Raw genomic sequence first — 26813 nt, 5'->3', positions numbered from 1 at the left:
CACTTTTGTACCACACACCTTGTCGTGGTCATGTTTCATATGTACGTTATCCAATAAATCACTACATACTTTCAAGACCTTACATAAGGTTGGAGTAAAGAGTTTTATTTCAAGCACCCAAACAAAAGATTGTCAAACAACATGGGGGCAAAGCATATTGACTAAGTGAAAGAGGGGCATGATCAAAGTTGTATTTATCACTTGAAAAACAAAAAGTAACACAACTTTACCAAATTGACTCGGTAAAGGATGACACTTTTTTACTTAAATAAAATTCTCATAAATTGTGACGATTTATACAAATTAAACACAACAAAAAGAATCAACTTCAATTTTACGACCAAAAGAACAAAGTTAACATTTACGATAGGGTTAGCCATTACATCTCATTGCTTGCATTTTACGTCTTTAATGCTAATCACAAAAATAATTGAAATAAAACTCGAACTATCTTTAAACATACGTCACACATAATCATAGATTCACACTTATAACCTAATTAAAGATACACACTTTAACTACGTTGTTAGAAGGGTTTGATTTATTAACATAATTAGTTAAATTGTTAATGGTAATTAATATCAGAATTAAGAAAACTAAACAAATTTGTTAGCAGGAGAGAATTCTTAAAAGAAAGCAAACGAAATTGGAGAAGGAATTAGAATTGGTGAATGCAAAGAAGAGACGACGGCGCACTAAAATTATATTTAAATCTTATATTTTTCATTTCCTTTGAAGGGGTAAAATTTGAGCTTTACCATCACGCTCTAAAATGCGCGCGTGAAGTATGGTTCAACAAATTGTGGTTGGCGCGTAGTGTACAGGGAGGGAGATGCGAGTGAGATAATGTTATGGTTGTAACGAGTTGAATTTTTATAGTTTTTATAATTTATAATTAACATTTTGGTTCCTCTTTTGTGATGGATGTGGTTTAGGTTGATGAACAGAGACCAGAAATCCAGCGCTCAAATTTTTCTCTCTCGCGTCGAATACTCGGGAAATCCATAGATCAAAAACCCTGAAAGATTCCAATCCGCAAGAAGTTCGAGTTCATGGGGGATTGATTTTTGAATAATTTGTGTGTTTGGATCCAGGTGTTGTTCTTGGATTTTTCATATCTCGCTATGTTCCAAAACCCTAGTTTCAATTTGTAGCTCTTGGATTGAACAAAACCCTAGAATTTTGTTCTGGTGTAACATCTACAATCGCGTGTTTTAACGAGACGTTCGTTTGGTTTGGATGGATCATGCTGGAAATGGAGTTATGATTCGTGGAATGCGCGATTTTACGGAATAGTTTGTTTTATGGGGTTGCGATTTTATTGAAACAAGTGGTTAACGTGAGTTGGCGATTAATAATTTTGAGGCGAGGGAGCTTGGATGAATGGAGTTTCAGTTTTTGATGGGTTTTGATGCGCATTCAGCTGGATCAAACATAGATTGCCTTTGAGTTGGTGTTTTTAATGGTGTCTGACTTGAATTAGGCTCGGTGGAAAGAACGAATTCGAGGACAAGGCGATGGAGAGAAGTTCTTAGCGTGTTACCTACATTGAATTAATTGGTTCTATCTAAATAATGAGTCGGTATAGCATCCAATAAGCGTAGAGCTTGCTTTGCGACAATCTTAAGCGGCTTTGTTTATAAACTTCTCGCTGTTGTTCAGTAAACTGGTTCCGGTGCTGTTGAAGAATTTTGCATATTGATAGATTGCTCTGATTATCTTTTGTTTAGACCAAGCATACCAAAATGAGCCTGAAGAAGGATGATTCGAATTCACACGATGAGACTTCTGCAGTAAAGCATGTTTTGCGAAAGTAATTTCCTACAATTTGCAGTTCCAATTACAATTCACGTGGTTTAATTTCTGATTTCTTTATGCTTCTATGTTTCTTGTCTTCCACTGGAAATGCTGGCTCGTATTGACTATATTTTCCTGATCGGTTTAGGAAACCAAAGTTTTCTTACACGAGAGATTTCCTGTTGTCCCTGAGCGATTTGGATGTTTGCAAAAAGTTGCCGAGCAGTTTTGACAAATCAATTATCGCGTAAGCTGCTCCTTCGTGTATCTGCTATATTTTTCTGACTGCTATTAGATTCTTTTACATATTCTTATTATGCCCAACTGAATTCCGTATCCTACTAAGCAAAGAAACAAAAAACAAGCATTGTGGTCGTATTCTTATTTTCCTTGTGGGATCTTGTTTCTCTAAGCATATTCCCCCTTGTGTAGTGAATTTGAAGAAGCTTCATATGATAGGCAAAGAGTTTCTGGAGCTTTGTCTTTGAATAGCTTTAGGCGCAATGAGTATGGGTCATCACCACCCAGCAAGGCAGAACCGAGTAATTATTCTCGCCGCATACATGGAAAGAGGGAAGTTCATTCTTCTGGACGGAGTGATAAGGATAGTGACTCACAATCTGATAGGGATTCAGGTAAGGTCTCATCTCAATCTATTGATTACATAATTATATTGTTTGATACAATTTATTCTGTATGCCATACCCTTATGGCTTGGTTAACAGTTGGGTTCCTGCTTTAGTTGAATTATTGAATAATAAAAAAAAAATACTGATGTCTTGGAAGTAATATCATTCATGCTCAAGTAGGCTGTATACATTTATCATGAATATTTCTGCCTGCTCAACTGCTGCTGACAAATGGGCCTTTGTCAGCATTGCTCTATTCTAAAGCAAAGTTCCTTGAAAACATGCCATTATTATTAGGAGTGACATCCTTAATAGTTGTAGATCTGAATTTGTTAAAACTTAAAACCAGTCAATTTAAAATTTATATTGCAAAATTGCTGCATTATTGACCTCTGGGTTATTCATTTAACAGTAGATTCTGGGTGGCGGTATGGGGATCAGTCTAGGAGGTCTTCTCAGGGTCCTGAACACGATGGACTTCTTGGGAGTGGTTCCTTCCCTAGACCATCTGGATTTGCAACGGCATTTTCGGCACCAAAGGTTCGAGGAAATGATCAGTATCAGCTGAACAGAAGCAACGAGCCATATCATCCACCTCGTCCTTATAAGGTTCACATTTCACAATTACATTATGTTTCCCAATCTCCTCACTTGCAAACATAATTTAAATTAAATTTCTATCCCTAGGTTATGGTTATCCCTTAAATAATATGTGCTTTAACATAACATAACCAGAGTCATTTTGATGAATTGGTAAATAAATTAATTGTCAAAAATAGAAATTACTTTTATTAAGCTCGCCTTATGGATATTGTTCTTTTATTAATCAGGCTGCAGCCCATCAACGAGGGAATGCTAATGATTCATACAACCACGAAACTTTTGGTTCTTCTGAGTTCACAAGTGAGGATAGGGTTGAAGAGGAAAAAAAGAGAAGAGGTAACCACTCTTTTCTTTATGATGCTTGATGTACGAACTGGTACATCCACATATCTCAAATATAATTTTTCAACCATAATTTTTATCTGGTGAACTTTTGTGCAGCTTCATTTGAGTCAATGAGGAAAGAACAGCATAAGGCATTTCAAGAAAGTCACAAATCAAATCCTGTGAAGCAGAAAGATGAGTTTGCCATCCTAATGGAGATGGATGAGTCTAAGGATGATGAGAAATTATTGAAGACAAGCAGTGGTTTTGATGAATCTATCTCAATACAAACTTCAAAGAATGATCGTGAAAAATCTTTTACATCTCAGTCAACTGTATCTAGGCCACTTGTGCCTCCTGGATTCGCCACCACCGTGTTGGAAAAAAACTTTGCAACAAGGTCTTCAGTTAATCCTCATTTATTGGAGGTGATTATTTGTTTTCGCTGTGTGTGCATATTTTTTGTTTTGTTTTTGTTTTTATTATCATTTTGTTGTCAGCATTTTTTGCATTTTTTTAGTCATATCTACCATTATTATAGATAGTTATTCTCCTAATTGATATATTTTGGTACAAGCGAACTCCCTTTCTCTATTATTAAATGCACATACATTTGTCACTCTTGTAGGGTAAGGATGACGTTGACAAGTGTCTGCAAACCAAAGAAGAGCAAATGCACAACGGGATTGTTGAAAATTTAGAGGGAAAAGGTTCATCAGAGCAAATGGACCGCACTGAACAATATGGAAAATCCAGCATTAATGCTTCTACTAACAACACTGGCGAAAAGATTATTGATCTGTTTTCAGCTGTAGACTCGTCTAATAAAACAACTGGAATAGATATTCAATCACACAAGAAATCTTTGGAAGTTTTTGAAGCTTCTGAGAAGAGTGCAGCTGTTGATTTTAAAACTGAGAAGTTACCAGCAAATACTGCCATTGGTGAACCAAGCCAAGTTCATTCATCTTCCATCCTAGAAAAACTTTTTGGCAGTGCCATAAAGTTAGATGGTGGCGCACCTAATTTTATTGAGGTACTTGTAAATGTAAATGCATCCTTTTCTGTCATGGTATAAATTTTCTGGTTTTGAATCAAAATCAACTTCCTATATGTGGTATTATCATGACAAAGACATGATCCTATGTATTTTGCGCAGCTTGGAGTTTTAAAATGTCAAGTTATGACCGTATGCATTTTGCCCAGCTTAGATTTTGTCGAGCTTAGAAATCAGATTGCAGGAATTATGCTGAATGAACTCCTGATGTTTCAATATCTGTTCCTAATTGCAATCTTATAATAGGAAATTGTTTTATTGATGAATCATTTGGTCCCAGTTGAATAAGGGGTGAAATTGTTTATAATTTGGAGCTGTAACTCTTTTGTTGCTTATATTTTCCTTGATTCGTGTGTAGTGCTGCTTGAGGAAAATAATAGCCTTATTTTCTCCTTGTTAGATTTTCATTTAAGTTCACAAGTAACCAAAGCAGTTCAAGTTTTGATACATCCATCCCTGATGTCTGTGTTTTCCGGATATTTTGCAGCAGCATGACAATGAGATGGATGATGCATGTAGCCCCCAAAATTCTCAATCATCTAAATTTGCTCGCTGGTTCGTGGACAACGGTATGTTGGTAAAATTTCTCTTTTCAAATGATTCCATATATCAGTAAACAGTGGTTTATTCACTGGTTACTGGTTAGCGTTTTTATTTCTCATGGTTCAATTTGTTTCACCCTGCAGATAGGAAACAGGAGGACAACCTTTCACCTAAAAGGTCAATCGACTTGCTTACTATGATTGTCGGTGGAGAAAAGGGTGGGTATGATGTATCTGATGTGGAGCATTCTGAGCAATCTCTGCCTACAGTTGCTTTTCATGGTTATGAATCTACGGAAAATTACATCACATCAAGTGCAACATCATCCAATGTTGCGAAGCCTGAGCCATTCTATAATAAAAGTAAGCCAGAGGCTGTTTCTGCAATCCTTACCTGTGAAGCCGTTGAACAAACACTGCTGTCAACAGTTAGCGGAAACGATTCAGCTTTGCAGCCAGCTGATCAAACATGTATTCATTCTGTTGCTGATGTAAAACATCCATCTGTGAAAAGCGATGATCATGCATCGCATCACCTTCTTTCACTGTTACAGAAGGGTTCAAGTCCATTGGTTTCAGAATATGGCGATGATGGTGCATATATGAGCACTGCATTTCACAATAATAAGGAGGAGAGCACTCACAATGTTTCAAATCCGGGGAAGACATTAACTCTCGAAACACTATTTGGGTCTGCCTTTATGAAGGAGCTTCAATCAGTTGGAGCTCCAGTCTCAGCGCAAAGGGGTTCATCAGGATCTGTTAAAAGTGATGCTTCAGAGTCCCATGGTCCAACCCCGGATGATGGACTCTTGTCCAACAATGAAATTCGGTCCAGTATGATTAATCATGATCATGGTGATCAAAGACAGCAAAACCAACCAGATATAGTTCGTGGACATTGGTTAAATTTGAATGGCCCTCGACCTGAATCAGAATCTTCTCACCCCCTTGCAAAGTTAGGACATAGGATTGGTGGACCGGCTGAAATGCCCTTTCCTGAAGAGGACAGTTTAATCATAAGCGATTCTATGAACTTTCAGAATCTCATTTCCATGGGCAATTCTGCTAAACCTCAACCACCATTTTCGCACAACACACAAGACAACAACGCTGCAATGCTTAATCCTGCCTTCAAAGATGAAAGGCAAAGTATGGGGGGTCTTGATGGGTTACCTTTTTCAGCCAACGCCTATGATAGGAGGGAGACTGAAATGCCACATCGAAAAGCTCCTGTTCATTCCTCTTTTTCTCAGCTTCATCCCCCACAAACAAATAATATCAAGTTGTTTCATCAATTTGAATCTCATCCTCCTAACATGAATTCTCAGGGAGATGTAATGTTGGCAGAAGGAATAGTTCACCATGATTCGCCATCTAATCATCAATTTATAGCAAACATGCTTCGTCCTCCTACCTCTGGATTATCTGGATTTGATCATTCGATTCATCACCCAATGATGCAGCAGATGCAAACTTCAGTCAATCTTCCACCACAGCATCTACTACAAGGATTATCTAGAGGTGTAGCTCCGCCCATGGCTAGCAGAACCCTTCCTCTACATCATCACTCAATCAGAGCTAGTGCAGCACCTCCACAACCCAACCATCAGGTTACTAGTTTGGTGGACGAACTCAATTCAATGCAAGGATTTCATATCGGTCAGCGTGTGCCTAATATTGTTGGTCCCAGAATATCCTCACCAGGTAACTCATGACATCTTGCTGTTTGCGTTTCAATTGTTATTTCGTTTATGTATTTCTGATGAATTAGTTTCCATATACTGTTTATCCGGCTACTATTTGTCTATACTTTTGCCAAATTGATAGGGCATCCATTAAATGCCTGCTGTCGTAGTAGGCGTTTTCATATCCTGTTGGATGATTTCTCTTGTCCTTTAGCGATATGTTGCAAAATTATGGTTTTTCACTAATTTTATCTGATTGTGCCGAAGACATTCATTACTTTTCCCAACTTCGATCTATTTTTGTGGTTAAAAGTACTATTTGTTCGCATACCTGCTTGGAAAATGCTTGTATTGCCTGTGAATATATCAAGAAACATACATAAAAGACATTAAACATATTGCTCTTTAGTTTCTTATTTCATGGGTTGGCACTTTTTTTTCATTATTGTTTCTCGTTTAAATTTCAGCTCCTGGTAACCAACCGGACGCGATTCAGAGGCTTATCCAAATGGGACATAGATCAAACTCGAAGCAAATTAATCATCTTTCTGCCGGTGGTGGCCATGGTCAAGGGATATACGGTCACGAGTTGAACATGGGTTACGGGTACAGGTAATTGTAACACTGTACTTCAAGCATACTTGCCCAAATCCTCAATTCCTTTGATAGAGAATGGAGACACAATTTGCACCTCTTAGTAGAGAATTGAGTGAGAAATGTAAGTAAAGAATCCTTCTTCTTATGGCTGTTTTCTTGATTTGTCTTTCGCGGTTTTCTAACACGTTCGTTTCATCCTTGGAATTGAATACCTCTTTCAAGAAATTTTTTTGATCCAATCGCTAAGGAATAAACAAAATCCTAGGTAACCATGACAAAGTGAAATCAGTAGGCGAAGGAAAAGGCAAAATGAAAATAGATTTGTTTGCGATAGGGGATTAAGAAAAAGAATTCATCTTTGCTGAAGTTTGGCTGATGATTTGTGGAGGAGTCTTAAGGAAATGGCAGTGTGAATTTTGGAAAACTATAGCAAACACGATTGGTTATGAAATCTTTGAACCCCGGATTGTATCTTTAAAATGTTATTTACTTTTCCCTTTTCCGCGCATAATTGTGATTTCTACTAATTTAATTCAAACACAAATGTTTGTGGAATATATTTGGAGCATTTTCAAATAACGTGCTTAATCTAAATGGTTCATTTATTCACTATTTGAAAAGTATAATATACATTGATTTTAGAGAATTTGTAGAAAAACATTTAAAAAAACGGAACATTTGATTTTATAGAGAAAAAATCAACAATAATTTTAATTTTGACGGATCAAAAGCCAAAGCATATAGACAAAAATGGTAATTTAACCCCAAGACCATTTTAGCTTTATTCCAAAACAATTAATCATTTGAGTAAGTTTTGTATCAATTTGAATCAATTTATACCCAAACTTCCGTGATTATTAGTTTAGACCCTCTACTATGTTTTATTTGAATAAACATAGAAAAATTGAAGAATAAAATTGAAACATTTATACTTTACATATTTAATAGATACAAATTTTTGGTACTTTAAATTTTGAAAGCGTCGGAAATATATTTGTATTACGGTTCGAGAATAGTTTAAAAGATGAGCAGGTAGATGAAGACTAACATTTCTTCAGCTTGAAAGAATTTGCATTTCAGCGCAGGCAGTTGGAGAAAATCTACATCAGAACAAAGGATCATGATTTCAAATCATAACACACCCTAAACAATTTCACAAATATGATCTCTTCATGATCCAAACCTTATGGAGGAGAGAGACTACGGTTTTGTTCATATGATAAAAATATACAGTACACCCAACTAACTAAACTAATATTTTACAACAAACCCAAAATACAGCGAAATCCCCCCTTACGTACTCAAACCTCTATACACGATCTCGAATCCGCGGGGAGCAAAGCAGAGAGTAAAATCACTCTATCTACACTGCGTTTATCATCAAGTACTTCCTACCCACTAGTGCGACTACCTCCTCGACATATCTCCACATAATGTATTGACTATTGAGCATATACATTATATGCAACAATATCAACTTCTCAACCAACATGACCATCTAGTTCATCTGATATCATTAGGTGTTTGATCCGTTAGCGCAACTTGAAAAATATTAATAAATACAAACAATGATCGGAATGCACAACGGCTTTTTGTACCTTATTATTCTCTAAGCTGATAGAATGGTACTGTCTGATCTGACATTGTATAGACTGTTAAAGAGGCTACCAGATTTGGCCTTCTTCCTGTCCTCATCATATGATGAAATCAGTTTTCTCTGCATTTAAATCCAGTTTAAAAAGATAGAAATCAGTATCTCCAGTTTTTGTGAAGCAAATCATGTAACAAAAGAAAACCATAGGGAAAAAAAAAAAAAACTAAATAATAGAAGACCCTGGCATTTTCCTCTTTTTTCGGCCATTTGAAACCCATATAGTAATCTTAGGGGTCCAACATTATAAATTAGCAAGAACATGAAGAGAACTGGCATGCAGTTATTTGCATTAAAATTAACGCAAGCGTGTAATGAAATCATTGGTGAAAAAACCACTTCAGATAATCTCACGAATGCTATCTAGATATACGATTCATATGGAAGTTCAGCAGAAACAAATTATTGTACTTTCAAGTGCTTTCAATAGGCACACTTCTTAGATAGAGAGAGGCCTCTGACAAAGTAGGGTGATTGAGTGATGACTCAGCTAATTAGATCTAAGGTCAGTCTGGATGGGGTGGGGGATAATAACTGGTCAAGTGTTGGTGAAACACAGTAGAAGTATAGAGCCCATAACAAGCTTGAAACTGCAATATATGGTTGAACCTCAAGGATCTTGAATCCGAGTCAATATGCACTATATGGTTGAACCTCAAGGATCTTGAATCCGAGTCAATATGCACTATAAGACTAATAATGGGAAAAAGATACCGTCAGAAACTTACGTGGTTTTCAAATTCTGGACTGATCAAGTTGATGGCAAGATTTTGCATTAAAAGCAGCGCCTGCAAAAAGCAAGCATATTTTTAGCACATAACTAAAGTATCTTTTACCAGTAAAGAGAATAATAACACGAAAATTTATATCCAAAAAATAAATTTGCTACTACATATTTATCCTCGTTGCAACCAATGCATTATTATTATTATTATTATTTGGTTTTGTTTTTATAATTGAAGAGAACCAGAATACCAATTCATGATAGTCATCAATGATGTACTAGATGTTAAAATTAGGGAGTGCATACCGTCTCTAGATTTATTGGGTCCATCTTTCTTAGTCTCTGAATATGACCCGACACAGTGGGATCAAATACACTGCCGATGAAGCTGTAAACTTGAGCAAAATCCGGCATGACTGAAGTGAAGAAAAGTAAACAATGTTGATAAATGCACATATGACGTTATAGAAAGCAATATGAAGAGTTCAAATAATGAGCTGAGTTGGTCGTATTGGACCACAGAGTTCAATAAAAAAAATAATTTGCATATTACAGCCATTGGAAAACCAATTTTCAAAACTCCCACATCCTTGTTGCATTTTTGTAATTTTTTTACATATCGACAGAATGGTCTTTTAAGAGAGAATATTATAGAAAATAACATTGAAAAATCCTTTTAGAAGAGGAATGAAGCACCAAGCACCGCAACAAATTGACAATAACCGATTAAAACAATTGCAACCTTACGCATAGTAAATTGAAGAAATACCTCTGTTTCGCATGCTCTGATTTCCTTGGTCAGAAATTTCTCCAAGTTTCCATGTCCGTGGAGTGCTCTCACTACTGCTACTATGTGCCAATGTTGATCCACCTACTTTTGGACCATTTAAAAATATGTTCGTTTCAAAGATAAACTGACGAAGTGGCGCCATAATATGGAAAAACTGTAAAAAATTGCATAGTTAAAAGGGAAAATCGATGGCTGGAACCTTTGGGTACTTGTGACACATCAATAGTCGGCATAGGGCTACAGCTCCAAGAAGAGAAGGTAGCATTTGGACTGGGAAGTCCAAACCCTGCTGTTGAGTCTGGAATGTAAATATATCTTGGTTCGAATGGAGAAGATAAGGGTTGATACATCCCAGGATGCTGAGTGGTCGCTGGAACCATCAACAATTACACATCAGGGCAATGGTTTTTTAAATGATGGATCAACTTGCTAAAGAAAAAGTTATACTGACCATTCTTAGGAGCTTTTTGTGGGTATGGGTGAGATGCTTTCTTCTTTGGTCGAGGAGGAGGTACATGCTCACTTTTCCCACTTTTTTGAATCTTTAGAAAATATTTTTGAGCATGACTGCGAATCTGCAAAGGAAAGAGCTTGCAGTTAAGAATAGCGGAATTGAAGATTTCTCCGTTAAAATTAGCTAGAATCCAATTATGCACAAAATATAGAATATACAAAGCGTTATGCCCAAAATCCAGTTATAGGATGTGGTAGTTAAATAGTCCTCACAATCACTGAAATTTTGGAATTTTAAGGACTGGTATAAAATTTGGAATTGAAACCTTAGGACCCAGGAATATATCATATAAACTTCACACAATAATTTTAAGGACCAGCTCCACCAGATGACACATGACATTGTTAAAAAGAACTCCATAACATTGGTGCAGGGAGATGAAAGTTTATATCACCGAGAAATTACCTGGATAACTGTTTTTGAGCCAACAAATGCTTCAATCTTCTTCCAGTCACGATCAAATCTGTAAGGAACGGATCATAGATATGTAAATAAAACTCAGAAATAATTACGTAAGAAGAAACAGCCAAACCAGGATCTTAAAGAAATAAACTACTATAAATTGATGATATTAACTCCAGATTCTAGTTTGCAGTCACTGTAATGGATTTCTCACAATTAAACCGGCCTGACTTTTCTCAGGCAAAAAGATTTTTTTCCACTCTGTTACGATGGACTTTCCCATGTTATCCACTAAAAAATTTCTTAACAACGACAATAAATTTGGAGGTTTCAATTAAATGCAGAGAATCAAACTCCTTTGGTCCTTACTTCGTCCAAAGGACTGAAAACTTGTGATGTGATTATTGAGGCCTTAGTGATAGAAACCTACGACAAATTCCAAACAGTGCTTTATGGATAGTGCGCTTTCTACTTCTAGAAGAGAAAGGAGAAAATAATTTTCACAAACTTTCAAGAAGAGATGAAACCAAGAGAGTTTCGACGCCAGAGGGATGATAAAAGATTCACAGGACCGGGTAGTGGGAAGACCCAAGAAATGGGTCCATTAGAAGCTTAAAAATAACTGATTTCATGAAAAAAGATATCCACTCAGTTTGGTTCAAAAGTGTAAAAGATCACACAGTCCTTTGCTTTCTGGTCACTGTTAATTTTAATTTGTCCATACCTCCGGCAGGGAGGCCGGAGGTTGAGGTAAACGAGGTCAGAACGGCCTCTAAATACTCGTGAGTGAAAACATTATTCTCGCCTCGAAACTACAGTAGTGTAATACATTAATATGTGGAGAGAATGCGAATCTCCCTCAATAATGTCTGCATCGGTTAAAGAAAGACTCAAAGACCTCCGTTTAAAAACATAGATTAACATAGACTAAGAAGGATAGCCCAATCAAGGCTAATTATATAGCAGGGATTCAAACTCCAGAACCTCCGGTCCAATTTGACCAATTTAACAGCATTCAGGAGACGGCAAAGATCCTCTGTTTCCTTGTCGGAAATTAAGAAGCAGAGTTTACTGATCAATGCACAGAATTCTAGGTAATCAAATACTCAAAGTCATTGAACAACAAAACAGTGCTCAAATGAAAAGCGATGTTACGAACTAGCCTAAAAAGTAAATTCCTCCTCCAAACTTCGCTCAACATTTCCAGAATATTCCTCTACCAAAGAAACAGGGATACAGATACACACACTCACACACACACACACACAATTCATTTCGAATTCACTGGTCAATGCACGGAATCCAAGCATTCAAATATTCTCACGTCAATGAACACCAAAACTGTAAAGCAACAAAGAAAATACGAACTAACCTAAAAAGTGAATTCTCCTCCAAACTTCTCTCGGCCTCTCCAGAAACTTTCTACTAAAAAACAGTGATTCCAAAAAAAAAAAAAAAATCTACACAACTCATTTGAATTCACCAATCAGAGAAAGGAAAAGGCCTCACTGAATACTCACAATTGAAGAGCTTCAAGAAACTTATCGTGCTCCTGCTCCGTCCAACTCTCTCTCGACTTAGTAATTGTATAAGGCTTTCGAATCTTCTTACTCGCATCCTCCGAAACCGGGAAAGCAGCAACAGAATTAGAAGTCGAAGTAGGCAGAGCAGCAGTTCTTAGTGGAGGAGGAGTTGGAGTTCGAACAGAATCAATACCAGGAAAATGGCTCATATTCATCGAATCTGAGTAAGAATCCTCAAGTAGAATGAGGAATATGATTCACAGATACCAAAAGAACCATCAAAATCCTCAAAGAAATGGTGAATTGAGGATCAAACCTCAGTATTCTTGGATTGAATTCGTCAAAGTTTTGGGTCTGGAGGTTTCGGTTTTTTGTATGGTGGAGTTGGGTTCGAGTACAGAATGTGGTTTACAATACAAACCGACTTTCGGATTTGAGTGGGAGAGGGAATTCAATAAATAAGTGTTATAATTTTCTGCTCTTGGTAACGTGATATATATTATATATATGCTGGATCTAGGCCATACACGTGTCAGTTAGATTCGCCTTGATTGAACCCACGTGGTTCTTCTGTCGTTAGGGCAGTGATGGTTACGTGGAGAGGACGCGAGGATTCCCTCTCCTTTATAATTGCCTCACTTGTTGTCTACCTAATTATTACATCATCAACTGCTTTTTTCTTATTAATAATTACCAATAACTTTTCTCATTTTTTATTCCTACCCTATATTATTAAAAGAATTTGTCAAAAATATCAAATTTGACCAAATATTTTCGACCGACTATAGCAAAATTTTTCAATATTAGCAAAATTACATACTCTATCTATGACAAACATTTGTTAGGTAACACTGATATTCTTATATCAGTGACTGTATCTAACGATAGAAGTTTATCAATTACTATCATTGACATAATACAACAAAAATTATTATAATTCGTAAATATGTTAATTTATTTTACCATTACTTCAAAGATGTCTCGAGTTAGAAAGAAAGTTTTCAAACATATTCTCATTATTATTTTAACAATAAAACACATGTAATGTACAACATTGATGGGATTTACAAAATGGAATTGAGGGTAGTCTTTGATTTGATTGTTATTATTATCTGTTGAACATTTAAATCTTAAAGAATGTATATCATGTTTGAATCGATTGATTTATATTATAAAATTGATTAGACTTCTTTTTTCTTTTTCTTTTTTGTTAGAATGAGCAAGTCAGTGGAGATTGTATAATGCGCAGAAATTGTAATCCTAATTCCTTTTCCTTTGTTGCAATTGATTGAGAGAATGTTTTGGTCGAACAAGTTATTTGGTTCAAGGAGTTTATGGGTTTCGTGTTTTGAAAAAATCAATATCATTGTATAAATAATAACCCGATTCCCGACTCCAAACACTCTTTGAAGCAACTATGCAAACTCTTACGTTTCATAGGTTAAGATCAATCTTTGTCATGAGACGGAAAACAAATCCATTCTACTTCATAAATTCAGATTAGTTACAAATAAAAAATGTACAACCTACTAATAAACAAATGAACGAACTTCATTAAACTTGAATTACGTGATTCTTTCAACAAATACTTTGGAACCAATATACTAGTGTCAAAATAAGTATAGAGTTGGAAGATCAAATTTCATAAAAATGAACAAGCAAGCAAAAAAGTAAGATGATCATGGTTCCTAGCCACACCAAATTTCCTTACAATCAACCCAAACACACTCAAATCAAACTCTTTCTATAAAACCAAAAGTACAAACCCAGGGTAAAGGGAGAGGAAGCATGAGAGTACGTAAAGGTAATGGAGAGTGTTAGTTAAGGGCAAAGCATGGGGGCACCAAAGAGAATCGATTATCCATTTGAAAGTGACAGCGAAAAGTACCTCTCCGTCGCCCGTAGCTACCTTGGCAGGAAAGCAAATCACATCATAACATTTTGCCCTTCTCCAGCCGTCTCTTTGCTCATAAATTTGTACAAATAGTAAACTGTTAGTCATTCTATGTTTCTAAAATTGGGCAAACCTCTCCTTTCTTGAATGAATTTTCATTATTTCCTCAACAGCACAAATGGAAATAATCCAACAAAAGTGAACAAGCACGAGACTTGCCGAGGCAAGTAATGTCTGTCGTACACAAATGGGAACTAAACTAAGCAGTTTTTCAAAAAATATGAAGGTTAAATTTGGGAATAAGAGGTCTAATTTCGTCTCGTTGTCAAGAATCTTTGGGTACAATAAAAGCAAAATATCTGTAATATTAAAAAGGAGTTCTCTTACTTTAAACAAGCAAGCAGAAAGATATGAGGGACGTGTACTAGTTATATTGGGAAAGGATGGCCATTGACTTTATTTATTGAAGTTTATGGAATGAGGAATACTATATTTACAAAAGAAACAAGTAGAACAATCAGGATGTAATCTAGCTAAGTTTGGCACAACTTAACCCTTTGAAACCTTTTCAAGCCAGAATTAAGGCCTACCGAGCATTTATATAATATAACTCGACCACAACTTCTTTCTATCGATGTTTTAGGTATGAAACCGAACTTTGAGTGAGACAAAATGAAAGGAATACAAGGACAAGCAAAGGAGGCCAGCAAAAACAAGAAGCCCAAAAGAAACTATAAACAGAAGCTTTTCAACAAAATCAAACCACGATCATAATTACAAAGGAGTCCAAACCAAAACCTATAACGAGCCTCACTTGATCTCTCCACCTTCCCTAAGAATCATGTTAGCCCTCTCGATCCAGATACTTCAAATGATGCAGAAAAGGTAAACCGTCACAGGTTTTTGCCTTTCTATCGAGAAAGCAAACTCAAGAGCACTTCCTTAAAGTAAAATATTGATACTGTCTTGAAGCTTTTGCTCACAACAAATAACATCTTGTTGAAATAGTAAAATTATTAAAAAATAAACAATCCTCATCTTCAGAAAAAGGGAAAAAGAAAAAGTTGGGTGGGGATTATTTCTGCTCGTGAATGCAAGCTTGAAGTTTAAGTTAGGGCAAGGTTAAAGGGGCGTGTTTTTTTAATTCTGTGCTTGGGACCAAAAAGTTGTTTTAAAAGGCCAACCCCACCATGAATCTTCGACTTGCTAATCAAGCAAGACATTGGTTTACACTTAAAGGTCAACTCGAGAGAGAAACTGCGTACAATCTTAACAAATCTCGTTAAAGCTCTAAAATAGATTACAAAGTACACTCGTTCATCCACAGGTTGATTAAATAGCCAACAACTTCAAAGCCTATAGTAAAGAAGGAGGCATTTTTGCTTAAAGACGGCAAACAACCGAAAGAGGAATAAGGTGACCAAAAACGAGGAAAGGAAAGAATGCTCTACAACTTTTTAAGCTTTCAAAGTTACGCAAACCTTTAATTAGTGGACAAATGAGGTAGAAAATTTGAATACTTCTAATCTAGCCAGCGGGTAACTCCATCATCACCTACGGTTGCGAGGACTTCAATGCGCACATCCAAAAGTGCCTACAATTTCCATTAAAATAACCAATACCATAGAGATGAGTGGAAGGAAGAGGATTCATATATAAAAGGGCCATACATCACATATAGCAAAAGAAACACTAGAATGTTTTTAGGAGTTTGAGATGACTTTACAGAATTATACTTCTAAGTAAAATACTATTATAACGAAAACACGCCTTCAAGATCATGAAATTTGTTTTTAGAATTAAGATTTAATTTGAACGTACTTCTGTTAGCTAGAAACATTTTCCTGTTTTAAAAGTTAAGCCAACATTGTCCATGATGATGATGATGATGATGATAATAATAATAATAATAATAATAATAATATATTAAGAAAAAAAAAGGATCTCATAGTCGATGGAACAAGCTGAAAGGGGGGATGATCCCAGTGAATGCTATTTTTTTATTACTACTTTCATACAATGAAAGATGTGACTTTTCAATTCAACAAATTGCTTTACTAAAAAAACAAATCGGGCATTAAAACCACATCCGAAACAAGTATACAAAAATAAGGTCTTAAAAATCTACACTCCCTAAGGGGGGAAGAGGAAAGCTGAGCGATCTTCATTAAGACCACCCACTTTTTTCTTTTTTTCTTTTTTTTTTCTTTAGTTGTTGTTGGGGAGGAGGATGAAGAGAAAAAACATATTTCATAAAATTACAATCATGAATTAGAAATAATAGTGGATCAATCGAAAGAGTAGTAAGAAAAGAACGTACCAATGGGTTTCTACAATTGACCAGCCTACATTCTTCCAGAGACCCTTCAAGCATCCAACTCTCCCAAACATCAAAACTGTGGCTAGCAAATACAAACTCCGTTCTACGATTTATCTGCAATATAAAAGATCAAAATTAGCAAATTAAATCAATTTTACCACAACCATATGGGCCTTTACTCAAAAGGTTTCGAAGATTTTTTTTAAAAGAAAATGTTTCATTAAGGTGAAGTAAAAGGTCACTGAAAAGAGGGCCCTCTTGAGGCAATAAAGGTTACAAAAAAGAGATCCAATTGGTATGCAAACTGAAAGAGGAACAATTACAGAATCTTAAAGATTTATAACTAAAATACAAAACTGTGAAACCTAGCTAGTAACTCTGCAAAGTTCACTTCTTTGTGTCAAAACGTTTGACTCTAAATGAGAATTGAATAACATCAGCCTTCATAAAATGTGAGTTTGTGGGGGGTGAGGATACATGTGCACGACAGACAGAGAGTTCTAGCCCAATATTGTACAGCAAGCTTGTACTCTTACCTGCAATAACTTCCCACCAGCAGAAAGAGATCGAAGACCAATTGTATCCTGAAATTGGAGTATCGGAAGATTGAAAAATCTAACCAGTAGCAACTATAGTTTAACAACAAAGAAAAGGTTCCTACACAAACCTTGTTTCTAAAAACAACCAGAAACTGTGCAGCAGGATCTCTTTTTGTCACATCAGTCATGGTATCAAGAAACCAACCGCCACCTTTAACTCTTTGTCGGGATACATGGACTGCAGGACGATCTCTAGCATATATGGCTACAACATACCCATCTTTCAGCTGACTAATAGACTTCCTACCTAATTTCTTTTTGGATTTAAGTGATGGGTCTGAGGTAGATTCTTGCATAGACTCCATAGGAACTTTCCTGTTTCTCGATTCATCAGGGGAAGCAAATCGAGAGCTTGAACTTAAAACTTGATCTGTGCCACTCATAGCAGTATCATCTTCTCGATGAGAGGTACTTTCCTTTTCTAGCACGAGAGAATCATCTTTCTGTTGAGATTTTTGATGTGTATGCCTTTTCTTGGCTTTCTTGCCGGACCTACTGCGTCTTCCATCAGACCGGGTGACAGTGGTTTGAGATAAACTGGAACTCTGGGGCTGACTGGATGACTCAGGTGAAAGATTCAACCCTTTCTTCTGGGAGCTCTCTGGACTTAAGTGGTTATCCTCAGTCAACTGCTCCACAACAGCAAGCTGAAGGATACCTTCTACACCACGACCATCAGATTGTTCTTTTACCTCATTGACTTCTTCATCCTCATCCTCATCAGAGATGGCATTCTCAGGAATTAACCCATCAACAAAGAAGGCTTGTAATATGGAGACACATTTCTCCCTGATCTCCATCCAAACTTCTTCACTATAATCTGCACTATGTGGAAGTATCAAAACATTTGGCATTTCCTTCACCTGCAGCAGATTTGTGAATAAAAATTTATGAGCTACTCTATGAATTTTCAAACGAGTTTGAGACTTATCTGTTTCTTCTTAGAATTTCTACTAATTTTGGAACCATTCACAGGTACATCATGCGACAAACAAAATATCATAATGTTCAAAATGCTAAAACTCCCAACATTTTGATTTATGACTAAAGTTACATACCCATGCTTCCATCCACTGTGGCCCTTCAGCACCATCCAGAGCACAGCCAGCCAAGGTTCCATCAATTAGAAGTTGTTTCACAGCACAATCATCCAATAACTGGCTGCTACCAGTATTAACAAGAAATGCTCCTGTAAAACGCAATAATCTCCCATTAACAGAAAGCACAAGGAAAACAAACTTTCAATATAATGATGAATCCAAATTCATGCAAATTAAAACAAACCGGGCTTTATATGCTGCAGACATTCAGCGTTGATAATCTGGATTGTATCGTTTGTCAGAGCACAGTGAAGTGATATAAGATCACTTGCAGCAAGCAAATCATTAAGAGTATCCATTCTTCGAGCAGCAGACGGGAATGTTGCTGTAGACTTGCTCACTTTTCCCTTTCCCTGTTAAAGGAGTTTATAACAAAAAACATGTAAAAATGATGCTAATAGTAACAGAGAAGAATAAGCTATTGCCAGTCAATGTGAACGCAAACAAATAGATGAATAATGAATTTACCCATTATCAGGTAGCATGCCCCCTGCTACTCCACATTCATGAAGCTACCCAAGATGGAAAAAACTTGGAAGAATAAAAAACCAGCTCGTTTAAATGACTGTAAAACTTTACTTGACCCAAAATCTAGTACACCCGAAGACAGGGGAATCAGAAATTTTGCCATATCAAGCTGGTATCCAACAGAATCCATGATCTCAGCTTCTACCACCATATAAAGAATGGTGCGGAAAGCGAAGAACTACTTAGCTGATTGCAATTCAAAAAATGCAACTTCAAATCCTAACCAATGTAACTCTCCCACCAGATCCAACGAAGATAATACCAATATCTAGCTATGGGATCGCGTCATTTGGAATCAAATACTCTTGGAAAGTAAAAGAATACTTGAATGTTAACCTATGCCAATTGCAAACTAAGATGTTAAGAAAGAGCAACGAAACTTACATCATTGACATCAAAATAAAGCACGCTAATCTTGAAGGCTAAGCTCCTTGTAGCCAAAGCCCGAGCCGAAGAAGATCTGCCAACTATCCCCAAAACCAATCCTCGACAGCGTCTCATGCCACGGCAAAGAGGCTGGATAGACCCGAGCCATCCCGAAGCCGAGAGTGTATGGCGAGAGAGTAGATGAGTGCGGCGAAGCAATCCAAGGAAAAGCGCCATGACAGAGTCGGCAATCTCCTCCGCTCGAGAAGTATCAACATGAACCAGACGGAGACCGAGATCCGCGGCTAAAGCAGAATCAACGGAGCGGTCAGCAGAACCAAGACATAGGATAAGATGGCAAGGATGAAGCCGGCGCTGAGCAGCTCGCGGAAGGTACGCAAGCGAATGAAGAACCACAGCCGTAGCCGACTCGATTTTCCCGTCAGCCAAACGACTAAGCGGAACGTGCTCCACCACAGCAACGCCGGCCAAACAATCCTGTTCCAACGAACAATCTTCGATGCAGTTGAGAGTAACAACCAAAGGAAGGGGTTTAGGGTTATTCCGATGAGACATTGCGGCGGAGGATCTGAGATTTCTGCTCATGGTCTCCGCCTCCGTCGCAGCTCCAGAAATGATGCCGCTTCCTCGTCGGAGCTCGTATTAACGCCGGAACTTGAGGCAAAGGCCGTAATTCCCGTGGAATCTTAAAAGGAAGTCAACATTCCTCTCACCGGAATCGTATTGTTGAAGTTGGTTGTTGAAGGTCCTTTGTTGCTTCCGGCGAGGGGTCGTTTTTTGAGAGCGGGGAAAAGAAGTTTTTGGGTCAGTGAGATCTGTGCCCTTCGCTAGGTTATTACATACCCTCGTGATTTCACTTTATTCCATTCATGTCCTTCCTTCTAATTATTGCAATCGCGAACTTATGAGCCCTAAATAGTAATTTCAACTTTCAAACCAATAATCATTCATTTTCCAAATTTTAATTCTCTAACTTTGTGCCAAAGTGATTTCATCTTAACCATTTAAATATGTGATAAGAAAATTAAATTATTATGACATAACCAAAAGAAAGGATTGATTTCTTTAGTTGATAGATTTTGTTTTGATGGTACAATACAAATAAAAAGAAACACAATGATATATATATATACACACACAAGAAAAATAAAATAAAAGTAAGGATAAAAAAGTAAAATGGAGATGCTCTTAACTCGAGACATCCTCTATAAATGTTCATTTCACAAGAATCTGAGATGCTTACCAAAGAAATAGTATTAATGGTTTGTAGTTAGAATCCTACGTTTTTTTTTTATCGTATTTTAAAAAATTAAATACTAATTTTTAGTTCGTCGTGTATTTATTAAATTTAAACCTAATAAATGACTTTCAATGTGAATTGTTTGGCAACAACTACTTTTAGTATAACTAGATAGCAGAGGATTCAAGTCACATATTTGGTCGTTGCAGTATATACTTGCATGTCAATTGAATTATGCTCACTTTTGTTTTAATTTGACACCGACTTTGTATGGTCTATATTTGCAATGATATGTTGTAATTTCAAATATTTATCAGTTAGTGATAAGCTATTATATGTGTCAATACTTTAAACCTAATTGTTATATTTGTAATTGTGTTCTATTATAAAATAATAAGACTACTCCCAAGTTATTTTTTTTCGAGTGAACAATATAAGTTTAATAATCTTTTAAAATCATGTGGACTTTATTGAAAATAGAGTTAATTTGCAAGGAAACGTAATTGCAAGATTAATAAAGAAAAAACATGCCTTTCACTTAGACATGTCAACTAAATTAAATATTTTTAGCTAATGAAGTTTGTCCTAATTGTTTAATTTGTAGACAAATAAAGAAACAAAAACAACTACTTTTCTTACATTCTCATTAAACCACTTGAAGTTGACAAAAACGAGAGAAAACGAGGAAGGACGGAAGAGAGAGGAGAGATAAAAGAAACATTTTACACTCATTCTAAAGAATTCGATGATTAAAATGAAAAGTTTTAACTATGATAAATTAACTTGTATTTACAACTCAGGACCAAAAATGTATTTTAAAATTTTAAGTTTATTGAAATAGATAAACCAACGTAAGAAACTTAAACTGGTAAGTTTTGAGGTTAAAGACTAGATCGATATTTTAACCTAAATTATATCAATAAGTGAATGTTAAACTATAACATTAGAATTAATCAAATTGATTATCTATGTTAGATTTGAATGTTCCAAACTAATTGAAACCCATTGCTTTGAAAACATCAAAGTTTAAAAAATCATAAGATATAACAACCAAACATCTTTAATACTATTCTACATTTCTTTACTTTCTTTCATTTTTAGTTTTAGCTACCATTCCCAAGTTGACTCCTTCCCTTGACACAACATTCTATTGAAAACAACCCAACAAACATCATATAAAATTTCTTCATCTTGTCAAAACTCAAACCCTAAATCGACCATATATATGTCCTTAATAAACTAATGGTTATTATATCTATTTCAACCCTTTCGATTTTGAAATTTTAGTTTCGACCTCAAATTTGGTATTACCATATTTCATAAAATCTCACATTGTTCTCTAATATAAAATATATCTTTGATGTCCTCATGGGTAACTTATCCAAATCCTGTTACTTTTTCTCCCAAGAACGTATAGGTAGATGTAGTTGAAAAAGATCGCTAGCTAATTCATAGATAGGACCAAAAAAAGGGCATTGACGAAATAAAAGAAGAGATGACCTGGAAATAGGGATGATCATTGGTTGGTCGGGCCCCGAACCGACCATAGTCCGTTTAATAAAATGTCAAACTGACCTCAACATCGATGAGTTTGAGTCGGTGGGGTCGGTGAGTCTTTGTTGGGTTGGATCGTTATGCCACTTAAAGATATTTTTAAAGATTCTCGATTCGAAACCGACTTCTCTCATTTTCTAGTCGACCGACTTTTGTTTGGTCGGTCGACTCGATTTTTTAGTCCATCATGCTTGTTCCTACCTGGAAGAAAACATAGAAGCCAAAGATCTCACCTCACCGTTGCAGACGTAATACTTATTTTTCTTGAGTACACTTCTGCATGGCCACATTTACCAGCTTTATGTCAAAGAAAATCAACAATGAAATGAATTTAAACTACTACACTAAAACCAACTCGTAAGTAAAATCAATTGAAACAGAAACGATTTTAATTTCTGGATCCAATACCAACACGAAGAAGCAGTAGAACAAATCATATGATAATGAAATGAGGTGAAGGTGCTGCTTGAGATTGATAAATACTCACATTCACAGAACTCATTCACTACAAGAAAGTAATTTACAAATTATGAGAAAAGGTACAAAAACTTTTTGACAGAACAACTCAAAAGAGAATAGAGAACAAAGATGGGACCAAAAAAAATTTGTAACTCTAGTACTAAGTACTTTATCATTTGATCATTTTCATCCTGTCTTTTCATGTGCTTCGTGTTACTTCTTGTACTTTTGCAAAAACATTAATTTCGTCTCCAAATCTAACTATCCAGTTAAATAGCAATCGAAAGACTACAATCTATCTATGGGGACTTTAATGCATAACCGTACGACATATTTAGATGTCATGGGAGGTTCCCCACCTGTAGTACTATGCTTACTCTACAGTACCATTTAACTGGATAATCAACTTCAGAAACTAAGCCCCATTAGATAACAATTTTGTTTTCCTTTTATGTTTTAGAAATTTATGTGTGTGTCTTCTTAATTTACTTATTATAGTTTTAACCTTTCATTTAAATTCCAAAAACATAAGCAGGTTTTCAAAAATACCTTTTTTTAAGGTTTCAAAAATTTAACATGGTTTCTGAAAACATGGGTAGAAAGTAGATAATGAACCAAAGAAATTTATAGGTGGAAGTAGTGTTTATGAGATTAATTTTCAAAAACAAAAAATGAACAAACAAAATGGTTATCAAACGGGGCTTAAACTAATATATTTACAAAAGTACTAAGACTAAATTGAAGCAAATTAAAGTATAGGGGAAAATGACAATGTAAAGCGACTATATTTGTGATTTAACCCCCAATGAAAGGAGAGAAAAATAAAAGGCAGTATCCTATACAGCATCAGTAAAGAAAAGTAGATACTCTTCAAGACGAAATCAAACCTCACACAAGCTTATTATGTCCTAGGAAATCGCTTTTTCCTGCAGGGTTGTGTCCAGTTGCAACCCCTTTGATAAAAGGCTACAACGATCGAGGATAAGCACCAACACGAGCCCTGCCATTTATGTAAAGAAACATATTCATAGAAAAGTAAGTAGTCACGGAACTGAGCAAGAAGGTCTCTGCTGCCTTAGAGAATGTGCTTCACGTAGAGAAAAGAACAAAAAGGGGAGACTGTACAGCTTTCATCCTGCCTACAGAAGAAGTTGACGTTCAACTTCCTTGAGTGGCTGTCACTGACTTCTTGATTCTGTTCAAAGTCCTAACAACTTAATTCTTCCTTGCCTGCATTATTGTATGTTATGCGCAGGCTTGACGATTGGGAACCCGAAAACCTCTTTCCCTTTATTGTCTATTCACTAGTATAACAATCTCCAGATTCCCAAGTAACAATATCCTAATTACATAAACCGTCGTCTAAAGTGTCTTGTTGTGGTTTGGTATGAACGCATGAGCAACCCAACCCCAATTCCAACTCCAAGGCACACTCCAAGACCAATACCAACACCCACTCTAACACCTGCATTAAACCACGAGAGCTGCCCATCTTCGCCAGTGTACATATCATCACCGTAGTAACCATGTCCCATTTTACCATCTGGGTCATAATCATCAACTTCAGACTCTAACATCTACATAAGTCCAAGAAAGGAACATAATCAGTACAGTAAAAATCAATAAAACCTTGTTCCATACCTCACAATAATTCAACAGGATTGGGGGGAGGGCGGGTTATAACATGCCTAAAAATTGTTTAATTTTTAATTAAAAGTAGGATTCAGCAATAGGGGAGAACCAAATGGTCTGACTCATTTCACAACCAGAAAGAAACAGTGAAGAGAGAAACACTTCTTCCCCATCATACATGTTCTCTATAAGCATTGTACAGAGAAATTTGAACATTTTGATTCTTTCTAATGCATTAAATACTGGTGAAGCACGTGATCCACGAGAAGATTCACTATCAAAATGTTGTACTGATTCTTAAAATCAATATGTCACCCAGCTCTACGGTATATACAAATTCAATACATAGAATTATGATATGACACAAGAAAATCACTATTATGCTGAACTCAATCCCGTGCAAAAAGCTTAATAATTCTTTTAGTCTATCGAGTTGCCCTCAAGTCTATGAAGTCCCCCATGATATGTAAATGGTGGGATCCTCATAACCCATTATCAATAAAAAAAAAAAAAAAAAAACTATAAAAACAAGGTTCTAGCGATTAAAACTATAAATGCAACCAAGCTCAATATCATGTGGAAGTTCATGACCCCAGATATTCGACCAGAATGCTAATTAAACGCACCACATGATGTAAACAAGCCATCTCTACACTGGCTTTCTTACATGAGCCTATTTACAGCATCTGATGCAACTCTTATAAATCCCAAGTTATAGATTCGGAGATTAAGTTGCCCGTGGATCAAGAAGCCAGATTGAAAGTTTATATCCACCAAATAAATGCTATGTGCACTTTGCATATTGCAGCACATACTAACTCTAAAATTCTTGAGCTCACACAACGCCTAGAGAATTTGAGAACAACATTTTACCTGCACTTTCTGGTGCCGAATCAATCCATTACTTCCATTCTCCTCCTTTCCAACTTCTTCATCCTCGGGAATTGCATCCAGGACAGCTTGCCTCAAGTTCCTCCGTCTCGGACTAACCTGAATTGTCTGCGTCAAGATCACTGGCATACCAGAGCAACAACCAGCAATATAGACCTCAATTGCAGGCGAGGAAACCCCAAGTTTAGGCTGGAAAAAGGCGGAGGAACCCGAACACATGGAGGCAGCCATAAAACATTCCATAGTCCAACCTGTCTTCGAATTATTCTCCAATCCAACGCTCCCATTAATCCAATTGGCGTCCATTCGTTCCAAAGAGCCACAAAGAATCAAATCCTCATTCTCATAGACCTCAAACTCGACACCGCCCGTAACCCGAATGCTGTCAGTGCTAACATACGTAACCTCGGAGGATTCCTTATTGAGGCGATCACGACGAAGGGCAATAGAAGCGGAGTCAGAGGCGGGAATTTGAGAGCCATTAATCTCAAGAGAAACACCAATTTCACGTCGAAGGTGGCGCAGATTAAGATGGTCAGGAACGCTAGCAATCACACAGGGAGAAATTCGAACATAGAAAAGGCGAACCTCGAACCAAGCAGAATGAGTCAAGGAAAGGCCATTTGTATACGAATTCGAGGTCCTGGAAATGGGCATGGACGAATCTCTTTCTTGGAAGTCCATCAGATCCTCGAATTCGGGTTGGGATTGAAGATAAAAAAGGAGAAAGAAGGATGCAATGGAAGATGAATTGTCAGATATTGGGCATCATCGGAAGAGAAAACCGGTGAGGTATCCGGAAAACAACAAATTGGGGGCGAAAATTAGGGTTTTGAAAAGGGAAAATGGGTGGGAAATGGGGGGTTTTGAGGGAATTGCTTGGTTTTTTCATGTGTGATTAAGAAAAAAAGAGAGAAATCTTCCGCAATTGGAAGGTTATTATATTGGAACAACATGGGGGGTTACGCTGATCTGTCCTCTCAAAGATATTTCTTCTTATTTCTTCTTTTTATTATTATTCTTCCTCTTATTAAATTACAAATTTTGTCACTTTCTCCTAACAAAAATTAAATAAATTTTCTCTTACCAATTTTTTACAACTTGCCTTAAATAATATTAAATTTTTAATCTTTTTAATTTACAAAAACACGAATTCATGTTTTTTAATTCTTAACAATAAATTATAGTCATTACAATTTTTCTATTTTTTTTATCGATTCATTGTGAAAATAACTCGGTCAAATTTCACCTCTAAACTTTCAACAATAAAAATTGAGTCTTCCAACTTTTACAAAAAAAAAAAAAGTTATAATGAACAGTAAACTTTTATGTCAACCATAGATATTTTACCATACTTATAAATATTTT

At 36.2% G+C, this 26813-nt stretch overlaps 4 protein-coding genes across 7 annotated transcripts; 1 reads left to right on the top strand and 3 right to left on the bottom strand.

Moving 5' to 3' along the window:
* Positions 1-908: 908 nt before the first annotated feature.
* LOC101210153 lies at positions 909-7476 on the top strand. Of its 3 annotated transcripts, none has more exons than XM_011652433.2 (10): positions 909-1813; positions 1946-2044; positions 2230-2432; positions 2839-3035; positions 3257-3365; positions 3471-3781; positions 3982-4389; positions 4901-4979; positions 5097-6659; positions 7108-7476. In XM_011652433.2, the coding sequence occupies exons 1-10, from the start codon at positions 1746-1748 to the stop codon at positions 7254-7256; spliced, it is 3186 nt and encodes a 1061-aa protein (XP_011650735.1). In that variant the 5' UTR covers positions 909-1745; the 3' UTR covers positions 7257-7476. The 3 variants fall into 3 exon arrangements, with proteins under 3 accessions (XP_011650735.1, XP_031739364.1, XP_011650734.1); XM_031883504.1 differs by having other exon boundaries at positions 910-1813; positions 2842-3035; positions 4898-4979; XM_011652432.2 differs by having other exon boundaries at positions 910-1813; positions 4898-4979.
* A 798-nt stretch (positions 7477-8274) lies between these two features.
* LOC101218586 (protein REVEILLE 6) lies at positions 8275-13308 on the bottom strand. Of its 2 annotated transcripts, none has more exons than XM_011652431.2 (9): positions 12839-13308; positions 11322-11379; positions 10854-10977; positions 10602-10772; positions 10382-10486; positions 9919-10028; positions 9617-9676; positions 8836-8954; positions 8275-8744 (listed from the first exon to the last, which is right to left on the bottom strand). In XM_011652431.2, exons 1-8 carry the CDS (start codon positions 13054-13056, stop codon positions 8847-8849), a joined length of 954 nt encoding a protein of 317 aa, XP_011650733.1. In that variant the 5' UTR covers positions 13057-13308; the 3' UTR covers positions 8275-8744; positions 8836-8846. The 2 variants fall into 2 exon arrangements, with proteins under 2 accessions (XP_011650733.1, XP_004133848.1); XM_004133800.3 differs by having other exon boundaries at positions 10382-10483.
* Positions 13309-15904: 2596 nt separating this feature from the next.
* LOC101218351 (C-terminal binding protein AN) lies at positions 15905-20556 on the bottom strand. Its single transcript, XM_011652429.2, has 7 exons — positions 19667-20556; positions 18939-19107; positions 18713-18843; positions 17723-18517; positions 17592-17639; positions 17056-17169; positions 15905-16329 (listed from the first exon to the last, which is right to left on the bottom strand). The coding sequence occupies exons 1-7, from the start codon at positions 20252-20254 to the stop codon at positions 16258-16260; spliced, it is 1917 nt and encodes a 638-aa protein (XP_011650731.1). The 5' UTR covers positions 20255-20556; the 3' UTR covers positions 15905-16257.
* Positions 20557-22901: 2345 nt separating this feature from the next.
* On the bottom strand, positions 22902-26405 carry LOC105434814 (uncharacterized protein At1g01500). Its single transcript, XM_011652430.2, has 2 exons — positions 25428-26405; positions 22902-24499 (listed from the first exon to the last, which is right to left on the bottom strand). The coding sequence occupies exons 1-2, from the start codon at positions 26127-26129 to the stop codon at positions 24269-24271; spliced, it is 933 nt and encodes a 310-aa protein (XP_011650732.1). The 5' UTR covers positions 26130-26405; the 3' UTR covers positions 22902-24268.
* Between the last annotated feature and the right edge of the window lie 408 nt (positions 26406-26813).

The sequence above is a fragment of the Cucumis sativus genome, chromosome 3, assembly GCF_000004075.3.
Source record: "Cucumis sativus cultivar 9930 chromosome 3, Cucumber_9930_V3, whole genome shotgun sequence".
Classification (NCBI taxonomy): Eukaryota; Viridiplantae; Streptophyta; class Magnoliopsida; order Cucurbitales; family Cucurbitaceae; genus Cucumis; species Cucumis sativus.
The sequence above is the reverse complement of the archived record's forward strand: the minus strand, read 5'-3'. Positions and strand labels throughout refer to the sequence as shown.

Bases quoted from the DNA above. Each gene is read 5' to 3' on its own strand.
- LOC101210153 (XM_011652432.2), top strand. From the start codon at position 1,746: ATGAGCCTGAAGAAGGATGATTCGAATTCACACGATGAGACTTCTGCA. The intron at 3,036-3,256 runs GTTCACATTTCA...TTTATTAATCAG, and splicing joins ATCCACCTCGTCCTTATAAG to GCTGCAGCCCATCAACGAGG. The intron at 4,980-5,096 runs GTATGTTGGTAA...TTCACCCTGCAG, and splicing joins TCGCTGGTTCGTGGACAACG to ATAGGAAACAGGAGGACAAC.
- LOC101218586 (XM_011652431.2), bottom strand. From the start codon at position 13,056: ATGAATATGAGCCATTTTCCTGGTATTGATTCTGTTCGAACTCCAACT. The intron at 10,978-11,321 runs GTAATTTCTCGG...TTTCCTTTGCAG, and splicing joins GCTCAAAAACAGTTATCCAG to ATTCGCAGTCATGCTCAAAA. The intron at 10,487-10,601 runs GTTCCAGCCATC...ATGGTCCAAAAG, and splicing joins TGTGTCACAAGTACCCAAAG to TAGGTGGATCAACATTGGCA.
- LOC105434814 (XM_011652430.2), bottom strand. From the start codon at position 26,129: ATGGACTTCCAAGAAAGAGATTCGTCCATGCCCATTTCCAGGACCTCG. The intron at 24,500-25,427 runs GTAAAATGTTGT...GGACTTATGTAG, and splicing joins TTCGGCACCAGAAAGTGCAG to ATGTTAGAGTCTGAAGTTGA.
- LOC101218351 (XM_011652429.2), bottom strand. From the start codon at position 20,254: ATGAGCAGAAATCTCAGATCCTCCGCCGCAATGTCTCATCGGAATAAC. The intron at 18,518-18,712 runs GTATGTAACTTT...AATCTGCTGCAG, and splicing joins CACAGTGGATGGAAGCATGG to GTGAAGGAAATGCCAAATGT. The intron at 17,640-17,722 runs GTTTGTGTAGGA...CTCCAATTTCAG, and splicing joins TGGTTGTTTTTAGAAACAAG to GATACAATTGGTCTTCGATC.